The sequence below is a fragment of the Eurytemora carolleeae genome, unplaced genomic scaffold, assembly GCF_000591075.1.
Source record: "Eurytemora carolleeae unplaced genomic scaffold, Eaff_2.0 scaffold882, whole genome shotgun sequence".
Classification (NCBI taxonomy): Eukaryota; Metazoa; Arthropoda; class Copepoda; order Calanoida; family Temoridae; genus Eurytemora; species Eurytemora carolleeae.
In genome coordinates, this window is record NW_019396784.1 from 14,635 (window position 1) to 35,319 (window position 20,685).

General features: G+C 31.2%; 1 protein-coding gene and 1 long non-coding RNA gene across 4 annotated transcripts; one reads left to right on the forward strand and one right to left on the reverse strand.

Moving 5' to 3' along the window:
• Positions 1-490: 490 nt before the first annotated feature.
• On the forward strand, positions 491-11,475 carry LOC111708674 (uncharacterized). Of its 2 annotated transcripts, none has more exons than XR_002766709.1 (3): positions 491-637; positions 878-994; positions 11,224-11,475. It is a non-coding gene; the product is annotated as an uncharacterized LOC111708674 (long non-coding RNA). The 2 variants fall into 2 exon arrangements; XR_002766708.1 differs by lacking the exon at positions 11,224-11,475 and adding an exon at positions 8,453-8,535 and having other exon boundaries at positions 495-637.
• Positions 7,005-18,699, reverse strand: LOC111708673 (deoxyribonuclease-2-alpha). 2 transcript variants are annotated; one of them, XM_023482114.1, is made up of 13 exons: positions 18,512-18,699; positions 17,574-18,042; positions 16,894-16,987; positions 15,848-15,931; positions 13,436-13,507; positions 12,919-13,025; positions 12,633-12,688; positions 12,284-12,389; positions 11,462-11,598; positions 9,614-9,763; positions 8,992-9,052; positions 8,303-8,561; positions 7,005-8,012 (listed from the first exon to the last, which is right to left on the reverse strand). In XM_023482114.1, exons 1-13 carry the CDS (start codon positions 18,522-18,524, stop codon positions 7,950-7,952), a joined length of 1,671 nt encoding a protein of 556 aa, XP_023337882.1. In that variant the 5' UTR covers positions 18,525-18,699; the 3' UTR covers positions 7,005-7,949. The 2 variants fall into 2 exon arrangements, with proteins under 2 accessions (XP_023337882.1, XP_023337881.1); XM_023482113.1 differs by lacking the exon at positions 7,005-8,012 and having other exon boundaries at positions 8,079-8,561; positions 18,512-18,698.
• Between the last annotated feature and the right edge of the window lie 1,986 nt (positions 18,700-20,685).

Sequence of the window (20,685 nt, forward strand, 5' to 3'; positions counted from 1 at the left end):
TGTATTTTTTAACTAATTAAAATATCAGAATTTGAGTTAAGTTATCAGTTCCTTTGGCAAATTTAAGTTAAAGAACTCCCACCAATTTAATAGTTAAAGAACGAGGTTATTTCTTTAGCTAGAGTTGAATTGTTGGACCAATGTTTACTTTAAAATAAAATATTAAACTCAAAGCTTTCCACATCAGGCTTACCTCACAATTAATTTTTAATGAAATTTAAGTTTATATAGTTACATGGTTACATTGAAGCTAGCTTTNGAACGAAAAATCGGCTTTTTCTCCGGCCACAGTTGTCTTTGAAAAGTAAGACTATTACCAATCAAGAGCGAATAGGCTGTTTAGTTTACCCTGAAATTACCCAAATAAGTGAACGGGCCCTTTAACATCTTCAAATAGGTTTAAAAAAAACGATATTTATGATAAAAAGGAATGAAAATAACACTATCCTTAAAAAACATTTTTTTTATATTTCATATTTATTAATGTGTTTATATTTTACATTTAAAAAAAGTAACTATTGGATAAAAAAACTTTGTACACGAAAACTCTTTGTGTAAACAAGGGCTTTGCACAGTGCTGATTGTTAACTGCTAGATTACAATGTGGGAATATATTCTCCTCTTCCTCATTCCTCAGGTTAAAGTTGTGTCAAGTATTATTTGGATTTGGAAAACTTCTTTTTCACACTTGTTAAATAAAACTGCATAAATAAATCAAAAATCAATCATTCATAAATCCTCATAATTATAAAGAAAAGATAAAACCTTTTTTGTAACTGTTTGCAGTGTTTATTAGTTGTATCTTTTCTTCGACAATAAATGCAAACAAATGTTAAAATATAAAATTTACTTGCATAAACTTTTGATTGAAATAAAGTGTTTTGGGAGAGATGAAAGATTCAGATCTTACATCTTTGTACCAAGAGAAGTAAGTCTGGAGTTCTGGATTTCTAACAGTGTTACTAGTGCACACAGGTTCAGAACAGAGATTCAGGTAATAAAGTGTTGTTTGTATCCAAAAAACGTCAAAACGTTAACCGATCAGGCCCAAATTTTGTGTGGAACCTCCCGTGGCCCTAGGAAAGGTTTATTAATGATCAAAATTTCAAAAATTTGCCTACAACAAAAATCGATTTTCATTAAATTTTAGAAAATTTTGAAAATCCACGAAATTTTTTGTTGAAATCCGTTAGATTTTTTTGTTCTGTTTGCAATGTACACAAAGAGAACATGTTCACAATTAAAATAGAAGATGGGCGCAAAGCGCCCTAAAAACCTAGTATATATATACTTTGCTTGTCTGCTGGTCTTTTTGTATCCATTAAACGTCAAAATGGCTGAACCGATCAGGCCCAAATTTTTTGTGGCACCTCGCATGACAATGGGGAATGTTTATGAATGAAAACCTTTCAATGTTTTTTTACACTGTACAAAGAGAATAGCTCACAGATAGAGCAAGAATAAAAAGTTAAAATGTAAGATGGACGCTGAGAGCCCTAAAAGCCTAGTTTTATAAAAACCATCATGGTAAAAGTAGAGCATTTCACTTTTTCAATAGTTTGGTCCATATTCTAGCTTCCAAAATTGGACCTGTTAACCATCTATGTACGAAGGGGTCGATATCAACTCAATTGTGAACCCAGAAACCAAGTTCAAGCATATTTTTGCTTGTTTTTGTTTTAATTCGGTGAAGATCTGGATAGGTAATGAGAGGATACGCAAAAATATAGACAAAAATGTGAGACACCCTTTACATTTTTACAAAGTTAACATTTTCGTGATTTTTGTTTAAAAAAGTAATTACTTTTTTATAATTTACATTTTATTGGATAAAATTATTGTATTAGTATAATTTTGTCAGCTTTTTTGAGCAGTCGTTATCGACCGTTTCGCACCTGTGGGGGACACAACTTTAGGGCAAAATGGACAGAATTGCATTGTTCTTTACATTTTCATTGCTAATACGTGTTAAGAAGGTAGGGATGGAAAGGGATACAAGGGATGGGATGGGAAGGGAGGGATGGGAAGAGATGGATGGGAAGGAGGGAAGGGAGGGAGGAATGGAATAGATTCATGATTGGAAGGGAGGGACGGAATGGGAAGGGAAGGATGGGATGGGAAGGGAGGGACGGGATGGGAAGGAAACATGATTTATGTGAATGTACAGGGGTAAATGAATAATTTCTATACGGTAAATCTAATACATAGTATAAATTTCATTAAACCTAGTTCTACAAGATAACAGGGGTAGGGTTTCCAGTCGAAATTTTTTGCACAAAAATCGTGAAAAAATTGCGCAAAGATTTGCTTATGTTTCGAGTAAAAATTCCACGAAATTTTGATGTTTTTGCGCATTGATGCGCTAAGGCTTTTTCGCTTAAATTCTGAAGATAATCTTGGTATTTGCATATTTGGTTATTTCCTGCTATTTCGTTATTTCTGTTATTTTAAGCTATTTTGTTATATCGAGCTATTTTGTTATTTTGAGCTATTTCGTAAAATTTCGAGAAACAATTCCAGGAAATGATGAAAAAATTCAAAATTAAACCAATCAAAGTCAACTATATTCCAGCCTGCTCGGCGCTCACAAATGCTGGCTGAATGAGCCCCAAATCTCAGGTTTTAGGTCACCGATTATTACACCGTTTACCATCAATCTCAAGTAGTATCCACATTCAATTTGTTTTAAAATGTAAACAAAAAGAACATGTCCACAATTTAAATAGAAGATGGGCGCGAAGCACTCTAAAAGCCTAGAAAGAAGGGCGCGAAGCGCCTTGAATTTCTAGTACATATAAACTAAACAGTTTGTTTTTAATCTTCATTCGACAGAAATAATTCCAAGGAATAATAATTTTCTAAAACATTCTTTAAAAATTTGCAAATTATCTTTTTTCCATCTCATGATCTGAGTTTGTTTCCCTTTTGTCCATTTAACAGACCATTAAAACAATTTAAATAATCTTTTTTGTTTGTTTATTTTCTTGTGGTTTTTAAGATTGATTTTGATAATTATTATATCGTTTCAACTGACGAGGGTCAACCGAAATATATTTTTAACAAAATGTGGAACTAGCATCTATTTTTTTTCTACAGAGATTTGGTATATCACCAAATTTTAATTCAATTTGAAAGTATTTAAATTATCCAATCAGTGCGCGCATATCCTTACACATATTTTCTCGCTATATTCATTCATTTATGAGAATAAATATGTACTTTATTAATTATGGAATGGTTTCGTATTGCGTAATTTCGCGTAATTATGCCTTAATTACGCAAAATTAGACTATCTTTCGTATACATAATTAACACATAATTTCACGAAAGATAGGGGTTATTATTATAAACATGAATAAGAAGAGGAAAGCTAGAGGTTATTATTATACACATGAATAAGAAGAGGAAAGATAGGGGTTATTATTATGCATATAAATAAGAAAAGGAAAGATAGAGGTTATTATTATACATATAAATAAGAAAAGGAAAGATAGAGGTTATTATTATACACATGAATAAGAAGAGGAAAGATAGAGGTTATTATTTTACACATGAATAAGAAGAGGAAAGATAGAGGTTATTATTATACACATGAATAAGAAAAGGAAAGATAGAGGTTATTATTATACATATAAATAAGAAGAGGAAAGATAGAGGTTATTATTATACATATGAATAAGAAGAGGAAAGATAGGGGTTATTATTATTCATATGAATAAGAAGAGGAAAGATAAAGGTTATTATTATACATATGAATAAGAAGAGGAAAGATAAAGGTTATTATTATACACATGAATAATAAGTAGAAAGATAGGGGTTATTATTATACACATGAATAAGAAGAGGAAAGATACAGGTTATTATTATACATATAAATAAGAAGAGGAAAGATAGGGGTTATTATTATACATATGAATAAGAAGAGGAAAAATAGGGGTTATTATTTTATACATGAATAAGAAAAGGAAAGAAAGAGGTAAATCTGTTACATTATTTTTGTCCTTATATACAGTTTTTCCCTAGTTTGAGGACTAATAGAGTCTATCAAAAGCATTTTCGTGATCAAGAAACACTTTAATTGTGTATCTTTGTTGACTTTAAAAGTCATAATATTAAAACAAAGAGATCTAAAAGGATATTTCTTAACATTTATTTCCTTATATACAGTTGTTGTCGGATAGGAACAAGATTCTGACGATGAACAGATAGACAACGGAATAACCCTCAAATCAAAATCGATAATGCAGAAAACTCTTTATTTCCTAAAAAAATGAAATGTATAATGATAAATAATTATTACAATGGTTTACGAATTTTATAATGAAAAGATTCTTACGATCTAATTAGGGATGACAGACAGGGTTGAAAATTGTTTGGTTAGAAATTAACAAAGGAAATTATTGACGAACATCAGCAGTAACATCAAGGGAGCTTTGTAGAGCTTCATGTTGGTGGTGCAGATCACCAAAATCTTTTTTTACATACATTATTACAATTTATTGTATATATCTAATATGATGCGGAATAATTCTATTTGAGTGTTGAAAATCTTTTGCACTCCGCGGCCAAAAATGAGTTTAATTCTTCAATTTTTTTATTTTGTTCGTTTCTCTTCTCCCTTTCCCTTTGCGCAGATGACTGACGGAACTGACGAGTCCTCTTGGAACTGGATACAGATTTTTTCTGGGACATTAGTATAGACTGGGGCGTTTCCTGGGACTTCACCAGGGAAGTTGGAGTATCTTGGGACCTCACGGCGAAAATGGGAGTCTCCTGGGTTCTCACAATGGAAGTGGTCCTTACAACGTAAGTGGGAGTCTCTTGGATCACGGAAGTGGGCGTCACTTGGGAAATCCCCACGGAACTGGGAGTCATCTGGGACATCACCACGGAACTGGGAGTCATCTGGGACATCACCACGGAACTGGGAGTCATCTGGGACATCACCACGGAACTGGGAGTCAACTGGGACATCACCACGGAACTGGGAGTCAACTGGGACATCACCACGGAACTGGGAGTCATCTGGGACATCACCACGGAACTGGGAGTCAGCTGGGACATCACCACGGAACTGGGAGTCGTCTAGGACTAAGTTTACGTGCATACAAGTGTTGTTTTCTTTTCCGAGAGTTTAACAGTGCTGCTCATCCACGGGTTTATCGGAGAGTTTTTAATTGTTTTTTTTTCTCGGTAAAAACAAACATTCCTCGTAGCACTTTCTCAAAAAATAGCGTAAATGATTTTTCCACACGATTTTCATTCCAAATATCCGACCAGTGTTGAGTAGCTCTTCCTTGCTATTTTCATTTATGATTCCAACTTTCTCAGCTTTTGAATTATTAAATGCACTATTACCAAGCGAGAAGTAAGAAGGACAATGACCAAATAAAGAATTAAGAAATATTCCAGATTTTGAATTGGAACTTAAATGTTTGACAAGAATATATGATCAATCCATCTGTGCGGCTTGACCCGGGATATTCGGGTTGGTTTAGATTTAACAAGGAAAAGACTATTAACAAATATGTAAATATAGTTTTCAAATAAGAAAAGTTGAATAACAATAGGATATCAGGGCGCTTCGCGTCCATTTTCTATTGCAACGTTTAAAATAAGCTTTATCTTTTTTTCTGTAATTCTGAGCATCCATAATCCTACCCTGAGGTCATATGAGGTTCCACACAAAATTTGGGCCTGATCGGTTCAGCCGTTTTTACGTTTATTGAATATAAACAGACAGACAGACAAGCAAAGTATATAATAGAATAATAACATGGGATCTAACAGAAAAAAGTTTTGCTTAGATATATAGGGTTACCCACAAAGGATGAGACTTCAATGACGACCTAAAACACTTTGAATAAACGATCTTAAGACTGAATAAATCTTCTGCCTCAAAAAAAAAAACAGTCTGATATGCCAGGAACCATGAATGAGTATAGGAAAAAAGACTGTATAAATTTCGGACAGTCGTCTTTGAAATCTCATCCTTTGAGGAAACTCTAAATAGAATATTATGTATCATATTTCTATATCAAAAATTAGAAATAAGTACAGGGTGGCCCAAAAAAACAAGTATTAGGGTTTTTCCGCCCTCTTAGTCTTTAAAAAAGACTTAATAATGTGCTCTATGTTATAGCCACAGTTGTCTTTGAAAAGTAAGACTAATACCAATCAACAGCGAATAGGCTGTTTAGTTTACCCTGAAATTACCCAAATAAGTGAACGGTCCCTTTAACCTATCCCCTTTCATTTTACCATAACAGTCCCTTTAAATTTATCTTCCAAATTCAAAGTTCTATGGGGTTCAATGTAGCATACTTCTCTCTCCAAATGAGATTCCTTCAAAGGAAGACGCCCCTTTAGTTTCATCTTCCATTCAGGATATTTGTAAAAACAAGGTTTGTTGTAATTTATTAATGTTTTTAATTAACGAAAATCTAGACAATTTCTTTTGTTCTAAAAAATTTCAAAAATAGACGTATCAGTTAACTTTGAAGTTGCATTAAAAACAGAAAACAATGATACGGAAATTCTGCATTATATCACTTTTCTGCTATTTTTCGATGCATTCGTAAAAAGTTGATATTTCATAATATTTTGTATTTTTCATGATCTGAGAGTTACTTTTGAAAACTTTTATTCCTGTTTCGAAGATTTTTGATAATGAAGACGATATTTTCATATTTTCCAGGAATGTTCGAAAATCCAGCGCCAGCGAAAATCATTTAAAAAAAACAAAATAAAAAATATATACGAATGCGTCGAAAAATAATCGATGACTACTGTTTGTAATATCTGAATGATTTGTTTGGAATTAAATTGATTATTTATGATCCGAGTTGAATGTTGCATCTTTCTGAATTTGTATGGACACTACGTTCTTCAGTATATGAGTCGTTTTTAACAATTTTCTCCTTATAGCCGCAACAGATAGCAGTAAGATTAGTAGCAATCAAAAGCGCTTTTTTATCGCATTAAGCCTATACCCCCTTTAATTTTTTGCGAACACTCCCTTTAATATACAAACATTCTACAGTGAGACCCACAAAACTGTGGAATTGGAAGACGACATATAAGTAGATAAATTGTTCCTGTTCCACATTTTTTGGGGTCTCACTGTGGCAAAGATGCAAGTTGAAATCAAACTATTCTGATTTTTCTTCAAATTAAAAATAAAAATACATAGAAATCTCAAAAACACAGGGTAACTCTAATGTCACAAGAATAAGACTTCAGAAAAAAAAAACTTTAATAGATTGAAAATCTTTTTGTTAAAATCTATCTATCTTAGTGGAAATTGAAAATTTATATACACTAGAACAAGGTTTACCACAAAGAATGAGGATAATAGTTTTTAGAAATTTGATCAGTCTTTTTGTTACATTCATGATTCCCTAGAAATGGAAACTTGTTTCTTTCTAGCAAAATCTTTTAGTATTTCACTTGCAGGCTTTAATTAAGGTAATATACCAACTTTCATCCTAAGTCTTTATTTATAATATTTTTAACCCTGTTCTGGGAACCTTAGCAATAATTTGCTCAAGAAAATCATTAATTTCTTGACGTTTTGTAGATGTATTAAAATGAGACCAGGTGCATAACATGTAAACATGTAAAACTGTTTTAAGAGATGGGTCTTAGAGAGTTCTGATCAATGGCAAGATTGAAATATTTTTAAACAGGGTTTCCAAAGAAAAGACAGTTGTTGAATAGTTTAAATGTCGTCTTCCATATACTTTTTGCAGTTTATTTTTTCATTATTTTTTTACTCAAATATATTTTACTTTTAAATCCATTTCACTATGATATGAGTACCTTTGTAATATTTTTCATCATTCTCTTTGGTATCAAACAAATTATTGAAGAAGACATTTCAAACTAATCACCAGCTGTTATGTTTCATGGGACACCCTGTTTATGTCGCAAATTCTCTTCATAGCTAATTACATAAATATGGGATAATCATTCTCTAGTGCTCTTCCAGAATCCTCTGATATGTTTACTGGCACATAATCCAGACTGGACAAACACCAGGCTCGAATATATTTAGAAGACGACATTCTATAAGTCAATTGAAGCCAAGAGGATATATATTTGCACAATTAAGATACATTAGTACACCTTGCAATACAAATTTGTGTCATTTTATAACTTAAATGTTTCCACAACTCGCATAGTTTAACTGTAATGCTTACCCCACCTCGCAGGAATAATTTTAAAAATATTTTAACTCGTCGTCTTCATATTTCTGATATTCTCTCAGCCTAGTGTTTGTTCTGTCTGGATGATGTGCTGGGCGAAAACTTTTCTTCCATAGTTTGGTTTTGATTTTCCTCATATATTTGGCTTGGCGCATTTTCCAGGAATTCGATTGGGTTTTCTTCAAATGCTTGGTTTGGTTTCTTTTCCAGGGTTTGATTTGAGGTTTCTTTAAATGTTTGTTTAGGTTTCCTTTATTGGAGTTATGTGATCGAGGACAGGGTTCAATATTTTTGACGCATTTCTTGAATATTTTCCAGACTGTAGGATCTGACATGCACGTGGTGCCACCACCCCTAGGCAGACATCTTAGATTAATGGCGGCCATATTGAAAGATTTAAAAGTTTAGAAGTTTGGAAAGAAGGAAATATGAGGAAGGATTAAAACAATTTGAATAGTTAAACGTACTCTCTCTCTTTTTCACTCAGTGTTCTTTGTTAAAACTTTAAATATTTTTGTATGAAATTAATTTAATTAAAAACTCCAAGCCTCAAATTTAATTAATATTTTAGTATACAAAAGAAACCCAACCCGAATTTAAATTAATTTTTAAAAGTTTTAAATCTTTATTAGAATAAACAAAATAGTTCAAACTTTCAAATGGAACTTAAATCTTATTTTTTAGACTTTAAAATTTTTTACAATTATCAATTTTATAAAATAAACTGTTCAGCAAATGAAATGTGGTGTTTTTTATTATGGTTTAGTGAGAAGCAAAAAATCACCTTTTTGTCTGTGTGTCCATTCTGTTAATATCTCCAACACACACATACGGCTTCTTAGAATCTTAAGAAATATCAAATATTTTCGCCATTTTTGTATTTTTGGTGATTAATAATTTAGTTTTTGTTTCTATATTTGGATTTAAAATTTGATCTTGTTCCATGACATATTTAAGATTCTTTGTGATACCAAATTAAACCATGATTGGTCTGGGTCATATAAGGATTTGAATAAACTTATTTTCATGGCAAGCAATACTTTTACAAGAGGAAAGGTTTTATCCACTTAACTACAGGGTGTCCTATGAAACATGACAGTTGGTGAATAGTTTTAAATGTCTTATTCCAAATCAAATATTATATATATTAAAGACTTTTTGCTAAAAAATCAATTACATTTTGCTTTGAAATCAACTTTATTATAATATTACCAAGCGATGTTTTTAATTATTCTCTTTGGTATAAATAGAACTTAACAAATAATATATATAATATATATATATATATAATAACACCAACTGTCATGTTTCCTGGGACACCATGTAACTTGTTTAAAAAAAGACTAAAAAGACTTGTTGCCCACACCGACTTACCAAGTCTTAAGAAACTAAGCTGAAAGACTTACCAAGACTTATTGCCCACTTTGCATGATCATGTTGGGTTGTAAAGTCTTCATCCTCAATCCCCGCGAAGTTGAGTTCTGCGACGTTCTCGACAATGAACTTGGTGTCACATCGGGACGGCATTCGTCCATGACCATTCGGCCAGGTTTCAACTAAATAATTAACTTGTTAAAGGAACTGTAGACGTAATTTCAAGTAAACCTTCATTTAATTATAGAGGGACATCAAATCGATCCAAAAGATTCAATTATCTTGTAAAATTCATGCCAATTTTGCATTTTCAATATTTAATTTTTAAACCGTATTAAATAATGCTAAAAAATAAAACAGTTTGACGTGCACTTTTTTTACTTAAATGGAGGGTGACCTGAAAGTTTTGAGAAATTCCCTTAAAATAGTATAAAAATAATCCTAATTTTTACAAATTCTAGAGTTTATAAAACATTTAGATATTTTAGTTTAGTTATAGCAAATTTTCAAAAATCAAAATTCAAATTTAATCAAATTTTGTTAATTTCAAAATTTATACTTTTAAAAGAGCTGCAAATGCATTTTAATTAGAAGGGACCACCCATCATTTAAAATAAGAAAAAACATTGTTTGGCAGACTTATAATCTAGCTCTGTTTAAACTGAAAAAAAATATAATTTTTCGTTAATAGTGAAAAGTTTCTTATATAAAATGGGCTTCGATTTGTTCAAAAGGGCATAAATTTAGTTAACAGTGCTCCAATTTATTTAACAGTGCTCCAATTTATTTAACAGTGCTCCAATTTATATAACAGTGCTCAAATTTATATAACAGTGCTCAAATTTATTCAATAATGATTAAGAAAAAAAGTGGTTCAAGCTGTGGTGTTCCAATAATGATAAAGAAAAAGAGTGGTTCAAGTACAGGGTGTCCAAATAATCACGGGAATTGATAGACGACTTGAAAGGATACATGCTTTAGTACATTTACCAACCATGTGTACATATATAGAATGTACATTTTACATACATGGTGCTCTTAACTAAATATTTAAATACGACTTTAAATATTGTCTTTTATACCTTGTACGTATAAAATTGATTTAGATTTCAAAGAATTAAATAAAATTGATTAATTAATTAGATTTTGAAAATCTTACTTATCGTTTATTATTAATAATTGTTGTTATTAGATATATTGAAATAATGAAGGAAGATTGGCAGGCCGAATTATTTGAATGATTATTTTTTGAGGGTTTAAGCTTTCTTTGGATGAGAATGGGGCAAGACGGTTTCAGGATTTAAGATAGTGGGTTGTCAAAATTCAGGGGGTACATTCCCATCCCCCCCATAATTTCACTCGGGGGTGGGTGGAGGTAATTGATTGCCATCCACCCCCCTCTGGGGGAGAGGGGTAAACCATTTTCTGATTATTTCTATTGTTAATCATGAACTTTCATGTGTTTTTTTTTTAATTTTGGCAATGATATATTTCACAATTAATATTTTCAACATTTTTCTTTTATGAAGTTTAAAAATTATAAAAGAGCGAATAATTTTTTTCCCCTGCAAGTGTCAGTGTAAGATTAGAAAATGCACTAAAAATGTAGTCAACTACTTAGTAATGGAGCTTGCTACCTTAGAATGGTGAACTAATGATGGAGCCCACTATCTAAATAATGGAGCCTGAAATCCTAATGATAAAGATCGAATGGAGTCGACGTATACCGTCCTTATTGTGGAATTGAGCCTAATTTCCCGACAAAATAGCTACTAACCTAATACTGGAGCCTACTCACCTAATCATGGAGCCTACGAACATAAAAATGGAGCTACTAACCTAATAATATAGCCTGCTAACCTAATAATCAGCCTACTAACCTAATAATGGAGCCTGGAGCACTGGAGCCACCAAGTCTGCGTATAAATCCTTTCCAAATTTTGAACTCTTAGCGAAGCTAGTGAGCTGTATACCAGCAGCTGTATTTAAAGACTCCATTTTGAAGAATGGAGCTTTCCTTAATAATAGTATAAAATAAGTTATTCATTGTTATACAGTATTATACGAACGGCATGGTAAAAAGTGTTGTACAGGGTTAACCACAAAGGATGAGACTTCATTCTTTCAATTCAATCAATAGAAATAAAATTTTTAGGTGATTATATTCAAAGAATTGTAAGCCGCCATTAAAGCTCATTTTTGTGGGTAACCCTGTATTTACAGTAGGGATTAATTTAGACATTCTCAGACAGAGATGTCATTTTGATCATAATACAGAATTAATCATTTATCTTTTTCTAATAATCTTGTTTAGCCTTTTACAGTTTAAGTCTTCATTTTTCTGAATTAAATTAAATTTTCGTGGATTTTATTGCTTAAATTTGTGCATTTTAAAAATGTTTTCAACCTAAAATTTTTGATTTTAAGAGTTCATAAACCTTCACTGGAGTCATTTTAGTTGTCAAACAAAGGAATTGAGTCTTTGCCACAAACTAAAATTTGCTGATCCCTATTTCTTTGATGCATGAACTGTGTTATAGACCTTTAAAATTTGATTTAACAGAATTCTTAGTTTGAAATATACAAGGTCTACGATATTCGGTTGCAAAGACAGAGATTAAAAATCAATAGTTTGCAGGAAAGACTCAATTGATTTGGGCCCAATCAGTTCAGCCGTTTTGAATTTTTGAGTTTAATCTCACCTAACATGGTTTCCCTGAGCCGCGGCAACAAGTGCCTTGTACTGTCCCGCCCAGTCTGGTAGGTGAACCCCGTACAGGTACGGCTGGTTGTACAGTAGTTGAGTGCCTTATGTACAAACGTTTGTAAACATTGAATTTTCATTTTTATTAAATTTTTTTTTTATAATTTTCTATTGTTATTACTCAATTCAGCATTCTTATGATTTATTATGAAATTAAAAGGTTCCGAAGACACATTTAATGTTCAAATCTAGTTATGTCGTACTTTTTAAATACCTACAGTTTAAATTTTAAAATTAATATATAAAATAATGTTTGTTTTTTTACATAAATGGAATAAAAATTATACCTATACTGTCCAAACTACTCGTGGGGATATTTAGACACATCAAGCTTTGTCCGTATCTGAAAATATTAATTTGAAATTAAAAATTTTGAATTCGATTTAAACTTTTAATTTTGAAATAATCTTAGGAAATGCCGCCATTGTGTGGATATCCATATGTTAGGTTTGGATAAGGTGGATAATGAGGAACTGAATGGATAAGCCAAATACCTATGCCCAGTGTGTGGATATCCATATGCTAGGTTTGGATAAGGTGGATAATGAGGAACTGAATGGATAAGCCAAATACCTGTGCCCAGTGTGTGGATATCCATATGTTAGGTTTGGATAAGGTGGATAATGAGGAACTGAATGGATAAGCCAAATAGAGTTGGTCTCATCTCCCAATATTAAACCCTGATAAAACAATCAGATGTCAGTTTAAAAGATTCTTATAATAGCTGAAGAACTGTTGATGATTTGTATGGTTTTAGTGATAAACTTAAAAATTATGGTACACAAAAATCTTTAATATGATAATGATAATGATAATAATAATAATAATGATAATGATAATGATAATGATAATAATAATGATGATAATAATGATAATAATAATAATAATAATAACGATAAGGAAAATGATAATAATAATAATAATGACAATAATAATAATATTACTATTTATAATAATATTGACAGTAAAAAACAATCTATTTACATATTTCAAAAACATTAATCTTTTGAAAACTGAAATATGATTTAAATAATAATAATAAAATTATTTCAAATTTCGTTAATGATATGAAGTTGTTGTTAAATGGTACCTTAGTGTGTCCTAGATCAAAGCTTGTAGGACCGTCTGGGTGTTCATCATTGTATAACAGGGTTAAAATATCCTGAACATAGTTCATCATTGTATAACAGGGTTAAAATATCCTGAACATAGTTCATGATTGTATAACAGGGTTAAAATATCCTAAACATAGTTCATTATTGTATAACAGGGTTAAAATATCCTGAACATAGTTCATCATTGTATACCAGGGTTAAAATATCCTGAACATAGTTCATCATTGTATGACAGGGTTAAAATATCCTAAACATATAGTTTATCATTGTATAACAAGGTTAAAATATCCTGAACATAGTTCATCATTGTATACCAGGGTTAAAATATCCTGGACATATAGTTCATCATTGTATAACAGGGTTAAAATATTCTGAACATAGTTCAGCATTGTATAACAGGGCTAAAATATCCTAAACATAGTTCATCATTGTATATCAGGGTTAAAATATCCTAAACATATAGTTCAGCATTGTATAGAAGGGTTAAAATATCCTAAACATATAGTTCATCATTGTATAACAGGGTTAAAATAACCTTAACATATAGTTCATCATTGCATACCAGGGTTAAAATATCCTGAACATAGTTCATCATTGTATAGAAGGGTTAAAATATCCTGAAAATAGTTCATCATTGTATAACAGGGTTAAAATATCCTGAACATAGTTTATCATTTTTTAACAGTTCATCATTGCATACCAGGGTTAAAATATCCTGAACATAGTTCATCATTGTATAGAAGGGTTAAAATATCCTGAACATAGTTCATCATTGTATAGAAGGGTTAAAATATCCTAAACATATAGTTCATCATTGTATAACAGGGTTAAAATAACCTTAACATATAGTTCATCATTGCATACCAGGGTTAAAATATCCTGAACATAGTTCATCATTGTATAGAAGGGTTAAAATATCCTAAATATAGTTCATCATTGTATAACAGGGTTAAAATATCCTAAACATAGTTCATCATTGTATAGAAGGATTAAAATATCCTGAACATAGTTCATCATTGTATAACAGGGTTAAAATATCCTAAACATAGTTCATTATTGTATAACAGGGTTAAAATATCCTAAACATAGTTCATCATTGTATAACAAGGTTAAAATATCCTGAACATATAGTTCATTATTGTATAACAGTGTTTAAAATATCCTGAACATAGTTCATTATTGTATAACAGTGTTAAAATATCCTGAACATATAGTTCATTATTGTATAACAGTGTTTAAAATATCCTGAACATAGTTCATCATTGTATACCAGGGTTATAATATCCTGAACATAGTTCATCATTGTATACCAGGGTTAAAATATCCTGAACATAGTTCATCATTGTATGACAGGGTTAAAATATCCTAAACATATAGTTTATCATTGTATAACAAGGTTAAAATATCCTGAACATAGTTCATCATTGTATAACAGGGTTAAAATATCCTGAACATAGTTCATTATTGTATAAAAGTGTTAAAATATCCTGAACATAGTTCATCATTGTAAAAAAGGGTTAAAATATCCTGAACATAGTTCATCATTGTATAACAAGGTTAAAATATCCTGAACATAGTTCATCATTGTATACCAGGGTTGAAATATCCTGAACATAGTTCATCATTGTATAGAAGGGTTAAAATATCCTGAACATAGTTCATCATTGTATACCAGGGTTAAAATATCCTGAACATAGTTCATTATTGTATACCAGGTGTTTAAAATATCCTGAACATAGTTCATTATTTTATAACAGTGTTAAAATATCCTGAACATAGTTCATTATTGTATAACAGTGTTAAAATATCCTAAATAACATTTAATAGAATAATAATCCACTATTCGATTAGAGACAGGTTATAAAAAGCTCATAAAAAAGTAACCACAGATCTTAAAAGGTGAAGTTTTTTAGATTAGTTTCGTCAATCTTTTTCCCTTTTGGTTGTACTGAGCTGAAAACTTTAGAATGGGATATTCTTAATCCCGATCGGTTAATTAATCTGGAGATTAATAACAAGAGGAGAACAAGCATTATTTAATCTGGAGGTTAAGAAGAATTGATCTCAATATCCACCAGTCTAGAGTTTTCAGCTTTGCACATACAAAGGATATGAATTAACTTTTTTAAGATCTGTGAACTGTGATTACTTTTTCATGAGATTTTTTTTCGTCTGTTTCTGGTCTAGGAAAAAAATAATCATGGTAATCAAGCAATTCTTTTTTGAAATTGTTTCTTCAAATTTCTTTTTTACATAATTTTCTCAAATTTATTTTAATTATTCTTATTTAAGATTAGTCTTAAAATTCTTTTGACACATTTTGAGTTTTAAAGATGGATTAAATTAATTATGTTAGAATATTTCGTAAAAAAATAAACATTAAAAACCTTAGATCCAGAGTAGAGTGGAGTAAGGCTTCGTCCAGGTAAAGATGTGCCGTCTTCAATAGAGTTTTCAGATAAAATCCAGTTCTAAAAATTATTAAATTAATGCAATGATAAATGCAAAATTAACTTCGGGTAATTTGGATTATTATCGACGCAAATTGAGACATATTTTGTACATATAAACATAGTTCGTTCAGATAAACATATTTTGTACATATAAAAAAAATTGTTTCTCCTAGATTTAAAAATTTTTTTTTTTTGAAATATCATTTTCTAGAATTTCCATTCTTTTTAAAAATATTCAAGTTTTGAATTTTGACAATCTAAAAGTTTGTTTGTTTGTTTAGTTCAGTTTCATATTTTCATTCTTATCAAACTTTTATTTAATAACTTTTCTGGCACAGGGTGTCCCAAAACAAAAGTTTTTAATAATTTATTCTTTATCTTCTCTTCTATCTGCTATTATATCACATAAACTTTACTAGAAGGGGATCACTCATTTGGTGTACTATCCAGGCTTGCCGTACATAGTCTTTAATTGTACTGTACAGGCTTGCCGTACATTGTCTTTAATTGTACTGTCCAGGCTTGCCTTACATTGTCTTTAATTGTACTGTACAGCTTGCTCTAACTGGGAAAAGGCCGACCCAGGACTTGAAATGAACTGGAGTTTACAGTGCTATGAAGGTTTAACTGCTCAAAGATGTCACAGGGTGTCAAACAAGAAACTAATTTTTCGTTAGTTTCTTTTTTATTTGCTGTCAATGTGTCATATAGAGTGTCAAACAAATTTCGCTAACTGCTGAGATTTTTTACAACTTTGACCACCTGCTTGTGGAAAACATATTAAATACTTACATGCACCAAAACGACAAGAATTAGGATAATGTAAACAACGAGCGATTTGCAGCATCGAAGTGTTCATTTCAAGAATTACAAGTTATGAGTGTGCTGGATTGTCGAAACTAAAAGTCAAAACGCTTCAAAGTTGTTCTGGTCTTAATAGTTAATCCATAATTGTCATGCATGTGCAAATCGATTTTCACCTTTTCTTCCTGTGTTGAGAGAATATATGTATAAGCAGTTCCATTGTTTATAAACTCATTCTTTCTCCCAGATTTTCTCTGCTTAATACTGGGCCTAAAATATACCATCTAATCAAAAATTAATGATTTTAGATTTTCAATGATTTATTAATTTTATTCTTTTAAAACATATCTAAGGAACTGTAGAGGTTATTTTTAATAATATTCTTTTTTATAAAGGCATGCCAGATTCAGAACATGCCAGATTCAGAACATGCCCGATTCAGAACATGCCCGATTCAGAACATGCCCGATTCAGAACATGCCAGATTCAGAACATGCCAGATTCATAATATGCCCGATTCAGAACATGCCCGATTCAGAACATGCCTGATTCATAACATACCCAATTCATAACATGCCCGATTCAGAACATGCCCTATTTAGAAATCCACCCTAACAAAGCTTGTACGACAAAGACTGTAAAAGATATCCATGGTTCTAAGTTTTAGACTATAAAAACAAAAATATCTTCCACATTATTTTGCAGAGATATAGGTTTAGCAGGTATTGTTGTGAGCTTGGCAATTACTGGAAATCTCAATGTACGTATCTCAATGAATGTTTAAAAATGAAAAAGAAAAAGTTGAAATAAATCTTTAAAATTGAAATTAGATTTATTTTGTTAAAAATTTACTGACTGTGGTAGTTTATAAGCAATCCACCAATCCACAGGGTTTCCTTTCTCATCCTGACAACTTACTCCGCTGTCAACCTTCCGCCTTTCGTTCATCACTCCGCCGCCATTCTTCAGTAAGATCTTTGCTCCGCCTTCCTCTGTGTAAACCTTTTGGTTCAACTCCTGGTTCAGCTCCTGATTTAGCTCCTGGTTCAGCTCCTGATTCAGCTCCTGGTGCTGCTCCTGGTTTATATCCTGGTTCAGCTCCTGGTTCAGCTCCTGGTTCAGCTTCTGGTTCAGCTTCTGGTTCAGCTCCTGGTTCAGCTCCTGGTTCAGCTCCTGGTTCAGCTCCTGGTTCAGCTCCTGGTTCAGCTCCTGGTGCTGCTCCTGTTCCCGCTCCTGGTTCAGCTCCTGGTTAGACTCCTGGTTAGCCTGGAACCTGGAGAGGGTTTGATGAGGGACAAGCTGGAGAAGGATGAGTAGAATACAACCTGTGGTTCAGATAATCAACTTTAACCCCAAAAATTGTCTTTATTTAATCCGAAATCTGGAAAACGAATATGAAGTAACACAACTCTTTGTTTAAAAATGTCTAGAAAAACTTTTTAATCATTTTAACTAGGTATATTCCTAGAGAACAATTTTTGGACCCCCCCAGCCCCAGCCCCCCCCTTTCTGTCAATTTTGTACATGGATCTTACAGAAAATGTCTTAACTTGACCTAACCCGTGGCCGAAGACCCTTTTAACTATTTATGCGCCTACAAATGCTTTCTTAAAAAAAAGTTAATCTAATTGAGCTCTTTTCTAAACATTTCTGTTCTTTATATTTGTTCTTCTTGAATTTTTGGTTCAAACATCTAAAACTTTGTTTTGATATATCCTCATCAATTTCGATGTTAGACGGCTTAAAATGGGTTTAGAATTGTTGTTTACAGGTTATATTTCTCTGATTATCTTCCTGTTAGATTCATAGTGCTGTTTCTGGTACCCGGAGTAAATATTGTCCGTCCTACCGGCTGTAAACAAGTACCCGGAGTCAATACTTTGTCTTACACCCGGAGTAAGTATTGTTTCACGTCTTAACCATCAGCTGATCAATTCCCTACTAGTACTAGTAGTTTAGTTACTACTACAGCAGAAAACTTCTAGTCCTGGGTTGCACCCCCCCCCCATTTAAAGTTTTGTTAAAAATAACAAGAGGAAATATTTGTGAAAAATGAGTTTTCATTGAAATATTAAAAGATTAGCATGATTTCCTTTGTTGCCCTGAATTCACAAATAACTGTTAAACCGCTACATTTTATACAATTTAAATATCTTGATAAAAAGACAAACAATCTAAGGCATGTTGCATCAATGATATTTGCATGTTATTGATAACAGTGGCGCTTCCTAACTCTAATATTGATAATATAATGATAATAAGAATATATGATACAGAAACAGAAACAGAAACAGAAACAGAAACAGAAAAGATACAGAATCAAGACTATAAATGGAATCAAAACAAAAAACAGAAACAAGATACAGAAACAAGATCTACATGGAAACAGAAAAAGTCACAGAAAAAGGAATAGAAACAGAAATAAGATACTGAATGAGAATAAGATAAAGAAACAGAAATAAGATACTGAATGAGAATAAAAATGAGAAACAGAAATAATATACTGGAAGAGAATAAGGAAGAGAAACAGAAATAAGATACTGAATGAGAATAAGATAAAGAAACAGAAATAAGATACTGAATGAGAATAAAAATGAGAAAAAGAAATAAAATACTGAAAGAGAATAAGAAAAAGAAACAGAAATAAGATACTGAAAGAGAATAAGAAAAAGAAACAGAAATGAAATACTGAATGAGAATAAGAAAGAGAAACAGAAATAAGATACTGAATGAGAATAAGAAAGAAAAAGAGAACTAAGATACTGAAAGAGAATAAGAAAGAGAAACAGAAAGAAAATACTGAATGAGAATAAGAAAGAAAAACAGAAATAAGATACTGAAAGAGAATAAGAAAGAGAAACAGAAATAAGATACTGGAAGAGAATAAGAAAGAGAAACAGAAATAAGATACTGAAAGAGAATAAGAAAGAGAAACAGAAATAAGATACTGAAAGAGAATAAGAAAAAGAAACAGAAATAACATACTGAAAGAGAATAAAAAAGAGAAACAGAAATAAGATACTGAAAGAGAATAAGAAAGAGAAACAGAAATAACATACTGAAAGAGAATAAAAAAGAGAAACAGAAATAACATACTGAAAGAGAATAAGAAAGAGAAACAGAAATAAAATACTGAAAGAGAATAAGAAAGATAAACAGAAATAAAATACTGAAAGAGAATAAGAAAGAGAAAGAGAAATAAAATACTGAAAGAGAATAAGAAAGAGAAAGAGAAATAAAATACTGAAGGAGAATAAGAAAGAGAAACAGAAATAACATACTGAAAGAGAATAAGAAAGAGAAAAAGAAATAACATACTGAAAGAGATTAGAAAGAGAAAGAGAAATAAAATACTGAAAGAGAATAAGAAAGAGAAACAGAAATAAAATGCTGAAAGAGAATAAGAAAGATAAACAGAAATAAGATACTGAATGAGAATAAAAATGAGAAACAGAAATAAAATACTGAAAGAGAATAAGAAAGCGAAACAGAAATATAAAGATACTGAAAGAGAATAAGAAAGAGAAAGAGAAATAAGATACTGAAAGAGAATAAGAAAGAGAAATAAAATACTGAAAGAGAATATATATTCTGATTCAATAATGTATATTCGTGTGTAACGGTGACCTCGGTTAATGGAAATTTTGACCCAATATAATAATAATATAATAATATAATAATATAATAATATAATAATATAATNAAATTACGAGGGAGGGGATGTGAAGGGTGAGACACTGCACTAGTAAATTACGAAACATAGGAAATGATTATACAGTTTTATAAAATTTATTTTATCGCCTGGAAAAAATGTCGAAGAAAATATAACATTTTAGAATTGTTCTATATCCAATAAAAACAATGTAAATTAAGTTCTATTGATATATTTTCCATAGGGAAGGATGGGGATGGGGGGGGAATCTTTGTCTCCGATCCAATAGGGGTTAAACTGGTTGTAGTATTGTGAC